The 12139-nt window shown below is 40.4% G+C and overlaps 1 protein-coding gene across 1 annotated transcript; it reads right to left on the bottom strand.

Moving 5' to 3' along the window:
* Nucleotides 1-327: 327 nt before the first annotated feature.
* Nucleotides 328-2924, bottom strand: socs3a (suppressor of cytokine signaling 3a). The gene is made up of 2 exons (XM_034143733.1): nt 2740-2924; nt 328-2182 (listed from the first exon to the last, which is right to left on the bottom strand). The coding sequence occupies exon 2, from the start codon at nt 2055-2057 to the stop codon at nt 1440-1442; it is 618 nt and encodes a 205-aa protein (XP_033999624.1). The 5' UTR covers nt 2058-2182; nt 2740-2924; the 3' UTR covers nt 328-1439.
* Nucleotides 2925-12139: the final 9215 nt, after the last annotated feature.

The following is a 12139-nucleotide window of genomic DNA, read 5'->3' on the forward strand; positions in this document are numbered from 1 at the left end:
TATCTTTACATTAGAAAAATATCGCTTATAACGTAATGACATCTGTTTGCGTTTAGGGTATCTCTAAATGTGCTGTGTCATTTAGAGATGTGGCTTGTAATCTGGGGTTTAGGTGAAGATAGTGACATTCAAAAATGTAGGAGGAAATCATAAAACAAAGTGAACTTGTGACCTAACCTCTGTAGCAAATTAATGAAACCTAATGTGCTCTTTACTAAATGTATCCTAAAAGCCAAGAATATAACATGTAGAATGTTACACTCAGTACCTTTAGTCTGCCTGTGGAAAAAATGTCAGTGATCATAAAACAAATCAAACAATGAGATCTCATTTCATAGAAAAATAGTGCTCTTTTATTATAAATTAATGAAATGTTCTTTTACAAATATAAATAAGTGCAAAGTTGTATCAGTCTGCTTGCTTCGTCAAACAAATATATTCAAGCATCCGTAGCCAGTGGTTTGGCTGGCAAAAGTACATCTTTATAAAAGACAGCACAAGAAAAATAATCTTCACTCATGTTAAATCATGAAAATAAGATACATTATGACTCTTTTCCTTCACGGGAAAAGACAGATACCATTTTTAATACATTCATCTGCAAGCAATGGCAATGCTATCTGTGCCAAAAATACTTCCACATATTTTGGTATACATATATTTTTCAGCACTAAAGCCATATTAAGCAGTAGTACTGTTCTCTCAAGTAAGATCCTCTAGGGTTCAGTCATGTTTGTAATACAACAAACTGTTGTCTAGTTCAGGCAAGTTTGGCATAAACCCTTCATCTAAACAAAATATCAGAAACATGTCTTCTTTCCACAACTTGTTAGATTACTTTAAGTCATTTTTCCATGGTGGCTGTTACAAATATGCACCAAGGAAGCCATCAGTGTCCACTCAGCTAAGTTTCCATTGTCTGGGAATTTCCAAACTGGTCAGAGATGCCAGGATGCTTGACGGACGCGTCTAATACGTCCAAGATTATCATCCGAGGTCAGCAAAAAACAGCCTGACCGTAAGAGCCTGTCCAGCTTTAATGGATGGCCGATTTTCTGAGTCTGATGTGTGTGAGCTCGACAGCCTCACAGCACATTAGGTAAGCAGCAGCAGAGGGAACCTGTGTGTCATCAGACTGTAGACATCTGACTGTAAGCTTCACCTCAGTTTTCAGTAAAATGTATGTCATCAGTGAGGGTTCACTCTCTTTCATACCACAATATTACAGCAGCTCTCTCTTCTCTTCTCTTGGGCTTTTGTTGCCCACTTTTCTGTGAGACCAACACACATCTTGTCAGTACAATAAACTGCTCCTTTTCACAAGCACGAACTTGGGCTTGACTGTCTCTGCTTCATTCCACAGCGTGTGTCTTTAATAGCTGCACTGAAACCATACGGTTCCTTTTTAGTCTTTGCCCCTTCAAGAGCATCAGTCCACTTTAGATAGGAGCCTCATATTCCTGGAGGAACTCCCTGATGGGATGAGGAAGTTGGTCTCTTTTAGAAGAAATGTCCAAATGTCCATTGACTGTTTTCCTGCACAAGTGCTGCAAGGTGGATAGGTTACAGGAGAGAGGTTTGATGAGCTCCAGAGGAATCTTCTCTCCTCCAGAGTAAATGTAGTACATATTCCCACTGCGAGCATTCACTTTGCTCTGAGGCATGTAGAAGTGGATCAGCTTGAGGACACAGTCAAAGTGTGGAACAGACTGAATGTTCTTAGGGTCTGTTTGCAGGTAGAAAGAGGAAGAATCACATTGGATCCGAAGGTTCTTGGTGCCTGACGCCGTTTTGACACTGAGGGCGTACAGGTGCCGGTTGTCGGAGCTGTCTCTGATGAGGAAGGTGCCGGTGGTCTCAGCCGCCAGCATGGCATTGGCCTCCTTCCCGGTGATGGCCCCCCAATAGAAGCCACTCTCCTGCAGCTTGTGAAGTGTGGCGAGGACCATCTGATACTGGGTTTTGGAGGTGAAAGTTTTAAAACGCTGAGGCAGCCGCATGCTGGAGTCCAAGAGGCTGCTGCTCATTGCGGAGTCAAACTTGCTGTAAGTTACCATGGCGCTGTGCCCGCTCTTTAGGCAGCCTGGGGAGCACTGGGTGCCACACAGACAAGAGAAGAAGAGGTAGGGTCCAAAAGAGGCTCCGAGGGTTGTAGTTGTGGAAGGGAAGTTTGTCAGAACACCTAAGGAAACAAGAGAGGAAATGTGAGCTCAGTGTGGAAAACGTGACAATAAACATTCAAATGCAATTCAAAAGTTTAACATTGACATACAATATTAACCCTGAGCTGTGCTATTCATGTTGAGGTCTAATGAGACACTCCTCAGCTCAGGCAGCTCTGGAAACCTTTATTTTCCAGATGTGCAAGCTCTCTTCATCATGCGTTTAAACATCCATATTAAGGATGGGGACATTTCTCCAGACGCCAAGACTTTTTGTGTCTGCTTTAAATAAAAGACCCAAACTGGATGATCCTGTGTTTAAGAGGAGTCATGGTTTCAACAGCGTGTTGACTTAATTGAGTCCATGTAAATTACAGGCATTTCGGGGAAACTTTTTTTGTGTAATCTGCCCTCGAGACTCAGGTCAGTTCCAGTAAAGACATGTTAATCCTAATTGCGCAATCTACACGGCATACCGGCTTCACCACAACAAACTCACTTAGATAAACATGCAAAACATAATTAATATGATCATAAACATTATTAATAAGTATTGAAAAAAAAAACATTTGCTTACCTTTAATGTTTCTCCAAACTCGCTCTTTAAGAATAATTCCAAATCGATGGAAAGATGTCTGTTCAGCGTCTGTCCGGATGATACAAACGTTTTTTTTTGGCAACAATTTTCAGACTTTTTGATAACTTTTCTCGGTGTGAATGTGCCCGAGTGCTTGTCTGCTGTGCTGTGAGTTACTTGTGAAGCCTATGAGCAGAGGAGCCATTATAAACGAGAGTAGACTCCGCCTCCGCTTCCAGGAAAGCCTCCCTCTTGGCAGATTGTCAGGAAGCATGTTTTTTTGTTTTTTGTTAAAGATTCCTGCTATGAGAAGCGCCCTCCCCCCGCTGTTCCTCCAAAAATGAAGTTAAGGAGGAGTTTTCCAAGCAATGCTTTGTTAACAGCGTCGGTCTATTTACGGTCTTATAAACACTTTAAATAATACAATATTTCTCCTATGTTTATGAGCGTTTAAGAAACAGCTATCGAGGTTGATTATATGTTCTCTTTTTTTGGCAGAAGTTCTGCTTTAGCGTCAATGAGGTAATGATTCAGTCCAGCATTGTGTAGTCGGTTTCTGAGAAATTCTCAGTAATAGTGGCTCACATGCTGAGCACCAGTTCTCCAGAGAGGGCGCCAGATTCATAAGCCTTACATTTCCATTATAAACAGCTGGTATCCAGGGGCAACGTATGATTAAATACTCCATGTTGTGAATTTTTGTGTCTATTTTTCTCTGCAGTAATTATTGGATTATTGTTTCCTGGTAGGCTAAGTCCACATTCAAATCTGGTAAGGGCTCACTCAAAATGAAACATCATTTTGTACACATAAACAAATAAAAACAATGAATTTACTGTCCCACGCTCTATAAATAAAACGTAATGTAATTGTTATAAGTATTCATTAATGTAAACTGTAACTCCTCCTGTGGGCACACACAAAGTAAATGAAGGCTGGTGTATTATTTGGTAATAATAGACAACATAAACACATATGATATGATATTAAGTACTGTGTGCCTTTTTAAGATACATTACTTTAGTTGTAAAATGAATTCAATGCAATGTTTTGATAAACACTTTAAATGCCCCCCCCCTCACAACTATATTATAGTGTGTTACAAACTATTTATTATATTATTGTATCCGTCATGTTGAATGACTGTTTCTTATAGTAATCCACCCAGAACTGAAACATTTAACTAAAAAGCAAAAAATAGGTTAAAAGAAGTAGTATTCCTCTTCCACTTTTAGTTTTTAGCTTAATCCTATTTATTAAAGACCTAATTTGGATACTTCCTGTCGTGAACCTAACTCATCCTGGACCTTCACTTCCCAAAACTATCTTTATCAGCTTTACAATAATCTGGTAATCAGCATTAGGCTGTCTAAAGGAAGATGACTCCAATCCTGATGTGAAGACAGACTTATCTTTGGCAACATGTGACTGATAGACTGCTCATTCCATCCATATCGGCGCCTGGCTTGCTGACTCAGCTATGACCATATTAGCCTCAGGTGGTTATTGTGCTGTAGACTAACTCCAGTCTATAGTGTCATGTCAGGCATTGCTGGGCTTTAACCAGCTCACGAATACTCATCAAATAGCAGACGGCCTGTAACTTCAAGTCAGGCAGAAATACCTCTGAAACTTCTCAGCAGAAAGCATCGTTTTTGTGGTGTTCATTTTACCAAACCTGGGCCAAGAGATGGACAGAGGGAGGGGGTTATGGGCAACGGATTGACGCCACAGAGCCTGATGGGTTTAGGTAAAAGCCAGCTGTGTCTACAGAGGTGAGTCAGGTGTTGTCTCATTCAGAGCAGGATAGGGGGGGAAGGGCATCACTGGGATGGCCTCGTAAAACTACTTGTTTCCAGAAAATCTATTGTGTCATCATTGTGAGGCATGTATTTAGCATTCAAAATTCTCCTCTGGGACCATGATTCGTGTCAAAGAAAGGACGAAGGGCATGAGAGCCCCCCCTCATTAATTTTTTAGATCACCATGTTCCCATAGCAACCACAATGCACATTATTATAGCATGCTGACTTGGCTTTTTAGCATGTATAGTGTCAATTCTGAAGTCAATTACACTTTTAAAAGAGTGGAAAAAAATGACTTTTAAGCATAGTGTGGAGGAAGATGCTGGGGGAAAGTCCTGTAAGTGCCTACAGACGTCAATACTTGTTAGATAAGAATAAATAAAACAAAATTAAAAAAAATAAACAATAGGAGACAGTGTGTATACCAGAGGTCAACACTGAAATGGTGGGTCAGGCAAGGCGGATGAAGGACCAAGAGAGCTGGATACGAGAAAGCTTTCCACTCTGTTGCTCTGAGGCTCAGGGTGTGAGGCTTGGCAATGAAAAATGTGTTTCTGTGTGTGTTATCCTGCGTGTGTCAATTCTAGTAGGTTGTTAGAATCTAAATTAAAAAACGTAAAACAGCCCTTTTCAAATGTTTATCCTCCTAATTCTCCAGGCATGACACAAGCAGCAAGTGAGTTCTAACTCACATGCAAAGTCAATGAATGTAACCTTTTTTGAGTGGAAGAGACAAGGCCTCGCATGATAGCGTGTTGGTCTAATCCACTGTTTAGTGGAAAAGGCAGCTGTTTAGGTTTGCCCACACTGACTCAGAAATATACTCTAGCTCATGGTTCCCGTAAACCCACTGGGGACGAGGGGAAAAAAGCTGGGCTCTCTCCTGGAAACAGGGGTAAAGAGTAGAAAACTGTTATTTAACTAAATATTTAGAAACTGTTTGGTCAAGCAGATTTTTACTGAGTAGGGAGGTCTTTTAAAAGCTCAATCATGTTACATTGTTTGTGGTGTTGGCATTTACAAAGGCGCCGCTTATTGCTTGCTGAATGAGTGAGCCGTGAACTCAGGTTGAGCCGACAGCATTAGCATGTTTATTGAATATCATCTGCCATTATAGGTAGGTTAAACAAAGAATACAAAGCAGTTTTTTACTGGAACCGTGAATTCTGAATTAAAGAAAGGTATGAAAGAGGAACCTATGTTGTGCAACAGTATTAATCATAAGAGATATCTCAATAAAGTGGAACTATAACTGATCATCTGAGTTACGTAGGTTCCTGGTATATCGGTCAATCTAATTCCTGTTAGCCTTCTATCATATATTAGATTGACTTCCTACCTACCTTCCTACCTTTATGTCATCATAGTACTGTAAAACTTCTGTGTTGGTTGAGCCACACCACTTCTGTGTAACTACCAATCATCAGTTACAATTTCCTGGTAACTTCCTGGTAACTCTCTCTCTCTCTCTCTCTCTTCTCTCTCTCTTCTCTCTCTCTTCTCTCTCTCTCTCTCTCTCGCTCTCTCTGTCTGTGTGTGTTACTCAATGTCATTATTTGTCTCATTTCTTTGAGTTATGGGAAGTATCAGACCACCACTGACGAGAAGCCACAAAACCCCATAGTGGAAACATTGTTATCAACTCATTCTTAACCAATTATTCACAAACTGGAACTTGTGTGTGTTGCCTAGAAACATTGTAGAGTAGTCTTACCTGGTTTGTGAAGTGAGGCCATGAATTCTTTGAACATTTTTACACCATCATCAGAGATGTTTGTCATCATACTGATTGAGGAACTTTACCAAAGAGCATTACTGTAAGTTTACAGGGAAGAACATGATATTTGTGTAATCATTAATTAGTCATCTACTGCTGAGCAGGAAGTGCTGAATAAAGAAACTCTTCTTCTTCTTTCTTTATTTTCCATGGCATGCACATTAGTAACAGTCCACTCTATTGTATTGTATTTGCAGGGCTGATCCAATCGGTCTCCACCCTTTAACAGAAGCAGTTTGTAGACAGGTGATATAAATAGAGGATTGACATTTATAATCTGAAGTGTAAAATCTTTCAATGATAGTTGGCAGTGATAGTTGGCAGTGATAGTTGGCAGTGAATCCAGCGTAACATGCCGGGCACATGCAGTACTCTATAATATTGCATGGAGTCTATTTATGGCTGAGAGCATGATCAGTGTCACAGCTGTCTTCTGGGAAGAACTAAAAGCAGATCACACTAACATACCTTTAAAACTCTTTCCATTTGATTATTTATGATCATGAATAAGTATACTTGAATAGTGTAGCTTGTCAAGGTGGAGCTGATTTTAACTTCTTTCTATAGTGTTGATGAATATTTTATCTATGAGCAAATCATTTGTTTACTGCGGAATATCTTAAGTAATCATAGCTTTTATAAATGCGGTGGAGTAAAAGTTGTCTAGTTTGTTTTTCTCTGAAATGTAGTAGAATAGAAGTACAAAGTATCATAAAACAGAAAACTTAAGTAAAAAATAAGTACCTTAAATACAAGTACAGTACTGGAGTTATGTACTTCCTGCTACTGGAATAGATCATTATCTATAAATTGTTCATTTATCATACAACAGTTAATAGTAGCCCATAGAACATTGCCAAGAAGACTCTTTGAATAAATCATTTGATTCCTGACTTTATGACGTACTTTCTGGCATTGTTTGTCGTTGGCCCTGCCAGCAAATGACCAGCAAACTTTTCAACCCTGGGCACCGCTCCAACAGGCTGTTTACATTTCTCCACACTGTGGCCTATTGACGGGGCAAGGGCAAATTCTGCCCCTCTCACGGTTAGAAGAGGAGGGGGAGCAGAGGAGGAAAGCTTTCGACACAACAAAAGGAGAGCTGTGATGAATTTACGAGCGATTTCCCAGAGCCTGTTGCCTTTTATTTGCTTTTGTTTTTCTGGCATAAGTCAATGAGACTATAACAGGAACTTATTGTGTGTGAAGCTACAACTGGAACAGCATAGGGGACGGTTGCCAACAGTTCAGCCATGTGACAGTGAACTGGGATGTTCAGCTGGAGCTATTATCAACACCCACATCACAGGACTAACTCCTGAGAGACCTGACCTGGAATTTGAAAACCCTTTATTTCCAAATCACACACTGCTGACACAATTGGGGCAATAACTATTTTAAAATGTAGTGCTCACTTGTGAAAGAAAATTCAGGAAATGCACACTATGAGCACTTGTGATGCATTTCAGTTTGACTGCACAGTCATGGTGTTGAGAAAGAAGTTAGAGAAAGAAGTGAATTTCACAAACGTCATCAGGGCCTGGCAACCAGTGTGTCATTATTTCCACCACGAGCCGCATTGTGCTAGATGTGGTTGCTAAGCACATGGCACCTCAACATTTACAGGAAACGTGAAGTTCAAATGTTCAAGAATACTTTGTAAATCAGCTGATTAACAGTGTGCTACAATCTCTCTTCTAAAAGAAAGAAAGTTATTATAATAAATTGTTGCAATTAACTGGGAGCAAAGCCCTTTTCTTTTAGAGGAATAGTTAGACATATTTTGAAATGAGCTAGCTTAGCTTAGCATAGAATAAAGACTAGAAACAGAATGAAACAGCTTGCCAGACTCTGTCCAGATGTTACAAAATCTAAGGTGAACAATTTATCTACTGGTTATATCTTGTTATTTGAACCTTTTCAAAAATCAATGGGTAAACGCAGAGGTGGGAAGTAACTAATTACATTTACTCAAGTACTGTACTTAAGTAAAATGTTGAGATACTTGACTTGAGTATTTCCATTTTATGCCACTTCTTACTTCTACTCCACAACAATTCAGAGGTAAGTCGTGTACTTTTACTTTATAATGTGAAATATAATCAACACTTAAATAAGACTTTAGTTACACCTGGAGTAAAATCACAAGCTACCCTGCAGGATACAAAGTCATTTAAACTAGCTGCACCTTTACCAGCTTTCATAACACATTCTCACTCCTCCATACCTTTCCGACCTCCTGCGCATCAACAAACCCCCCCACACTCTCAGATCTTCTGCTTCCATCCACCTCACTGCACAACCTTTCCACTTAACCACCATGGGGTCCAGGGGTTCATATATATTATATTTTATATATTTAAGCCAACGCTTTTGTACATATCGTTTGCAAGACTTTGAGTTGAAACAGAGTATTCCTACACTCTGGTACTTCTACTTTTACTTAATGTAATATCTGAGTACTTCCTCCACCTCTGGGTAAACGTTAATATTTGCGGTTTTATCAGGGGTTATGCATCCTGAATTACTTTTAATAGTCCCCTGGCTGCAAAGACAAGTCCTGTTGTTAGTAAGTACCCTCATGTGCAACATTACAATCTGCACCTCTTTGATCTCTGCATTTTCAGACTGAAATAAGCATGTGAGGTCATACCACCATGCTGGCACAAGCCTCATCTGGAAAATGCAAATATCTGCCACCTTCCCTGAATAGGCCAGTGTCCTGATCATGATCAACTGCTGCTTCAAACATTCAGATTGCATCATGTCAGATAATATGATTGATCTGACGCTTCCCGCCTATCTCGGCTCGCCTGCCTCTTTTGCCTCCATCCGTTTATCAGTATCAAATGTTTGGAGACAAAGGGAGCCAGTGACCTAATCGGGATCTTCAAAATGGACTTTGATTCCCACAAACCCCAGGAATAGCTGGCTGATGTCATTGGGCAGATGGTAATAAATCTGTCTACACTGTAATAGCAGGTTGGCTCAGAGATGTTCTCTCTCACACACACACACGTGCACGTGCACACGCGCACACGCACACGCACGCGCGCGCGCACACACACACGCACACACACACACACACACACACACACACACACACACACACACACACACACACACACACACACACACACACACACACACACACACACACACACACAATGTTTAAACGCGCTTAAGCAAGGGTGCATGCTGTCAAAACATGCGATTTTAGCACACGCTGATATGCATGCATTCAGCATTCATATGCAAAAACGATAATGCACTTGTTATCCACATGGGTCTACACTGATGAACACATGCGAACACGGACACACACACTTCCTCTATCACACAGTAGTAGTAACTTGATCCTGAGCTGTGCCAGTAAGTCTGACATTTCCGGATAGATTTAGTGTGTATGTGCAAGGTTCACACATCGTCTCTGTGGTCACCGTCACGATAAGAGTGCTGATAGCAGCGGTGATATGTGCCAGGCAGAGGACAGGGAGATTTCAAAGATTCTAGGGGGATTAACCTGGAACGTTTTCTGTAATCCTGGAGCAGCCAGGATAAGGATGTCACCTTTTTCCTTCAAATTCCCAAAATCTAAAAGGGCCTGACTCACAGATGTTTGAAGATACTACCCAGGATGCATCAGACAGCCACAGGAAAGCTTTGATCCCATAGTCCCTCAGTCGGTAAACGACGCCACATGTGTGCATGACTTGGCTTTTGATGACCTTGCAAGGAATAGTTTTACAGCAGAAACAATGAAGTCATATAAGGGGTCTAAAAAAGGATATGAGGTCATTGGGAGCGTTGAATAGAGCCTATTGTTATGGTGCAGGTGTGAGCTACAGCAGCGCTCTCTCAGTCATCATCTGTGAGTTTTTGTTCACTGGTTTTAGATTGAGCTTTTAAAGGCGTTGCAGCTGCGTTTTCGGTCAGTATGTATGTACAGTATGTATTCCTTCGTCTTTTACACTTCAGTTCTCTGTGCATCCGCTGCAATAATCCCATTTTGTATTGTAGATGTACAACTTCTGCACTTTGAAGTTTTTGACCTCTGCACAACCCAGTTTCCCAGAGAGGCCGAACAGAGAGAGCCCCTGTCTCCACAGCCTTTCCTACATATTTCAGATATGTATTCTGATTGCAAGCATCACACAGAGGAGCTCAATGGGGCTTTTTACTCTGACCCTCAAATGCTGTTATAAAGTTGTGGATCAGAAAGCAAAACTGGAGGCCTCTCTTGCTCCATCTCTTTTCAAGGCATTTACTTTTCGTCCCCTTCTAGCTAGGCACTCCCTTTAGACAGGAAATTCTTATGGAGGCGCTCCAAACCATGGCCTCCCTTTTCCCTCTTTAACTATGAATCTTGGAAATCGGGTACAGTGTGTTCCAATCTTCGACATGCATGTAAACAAACAAACTCCTTCTCCAGAAATCGCTCCATCTTACACATCAACCAGCAGTTCTAATCTGAGATTTCTGCAATGCCTGTACTCATTAACATTGCACAATATTCCGCAATCAACATTAAGTAATATACAGGACGCTATGTTAAGATATGAGATCAATCGTAAAAAGTCCCACAGGAAAAAATGTGCTTCTTTTCACACCACACTGAACAAGTTTCCCAGAATAAAAGCCACCCACAGTTCAATGAATTTGCAGGAAAACATCCCACAATACCATTTTCCCACTGGGACAAACAACCCTCTGCGTTGTTCACACAGTTATTCTGCAGACCCTGCATCAGCAAGTTCACTACCAAAAATATTACAAGAAAAACGTTTCCAGTAAATGTAATTGGTGTGCACTGTTCTATTTGTTCAAAATCAATTCAGGAACACATACTTAATTTAAACTTGTTTCTCAATTTTACCCCTAATTTCCAGTAATTGTCGTTTAAACTAAACTGCCTGTCTGTAAAACAGTTCCAGTACTATACTATGTCTATTGTTTATAACTAGGGTCATGCAGTCAAGCATGCTTCTGTTCAACCAGAAGTGTGTTGACAGGAAGTGAAACAGAACCCGTTTGTTTTTACACCCTTTTAATTTCCTTACCAATATCATAGGTAATCGTTTCGCCTAAGGAAGTCCTTGTGATTCCTGGAAGTGTTTGCTTTTTGGATAATTGCATTCTATTTGAAGAGAGGGACTATCTCATCTCAAACATAAGCCTAAAGTTATTTATTCACAAAAAGTAAACATGCAGACAGCAGCTGCCTGGTGTTTTTACCATAGTTTAATGGTAAGCAAGTTTCAGTTTTTTTATAATTCAGAGTTCCAACTAACGCACGGTCGTAAATCTTTATTTTCTTTTGTTCTCCAACTAGTTTTAATGAGATGTGTTGCAAACTTTCATGCAACTCCATGTTTGTGGGAAAATGCCTTAAACCAAAACAAATAAATGATATACTCTAGTGTTTTACTCGCTGTACTGAACCAAAGACATTGTTTTATTTATTTTCACTATCAGCGTTATTACCTCATCTTCAGCTGTGGCTTACACTCCGGTGTTTGCATTAAGACTGTGTGAAGAAGCGAGCGACAGAGAGATAAAGCGAGAGATAGTGGAACGGGGAAGGGGAGGGCGAGACTTTGTTGTGGTTGTTTTAACTCCCTTTCTCAGAAATCCTGCCCCAGGGATGAATTCAGTGTCCTTTAGCAGAGTAAGAGATTCCTGAAGTGATTTGAGAAGGATTTATTCTTCCAGTAAAGCAACAATTCCTCTGCCAACACAGCACCTGAAGTGTACACGCACCTCAAACGCTGGTTTATAAGGTATCTGCAAAAATAATGTGAGTATGAGCTTCCAATCA

This window comes from Trematomus bernacchii, unplaced genomic scaffold (genome assembly GCF_902827165.1).
Source record: "Trematomus bernacchii unplaced genomic scaffold, fTreBer1.1, whole genome shotgun sequence".
NCBI lineage: Eukaryota > Metazoa > Chordata > Actinopteri > Perciformes > Nototheniidae > Trematomus > Trematomus bernacchii.

Bases quoted from the DNA above. Each gene is read 5' to 3' on its own strand.
- socs3a (XM_034143733.1), bottom strand. From the start codon at position 2,057: ATGGTAACTTACAGCAAGTTTGACTCCGCAATGAGCAGCAGCCTCTTG.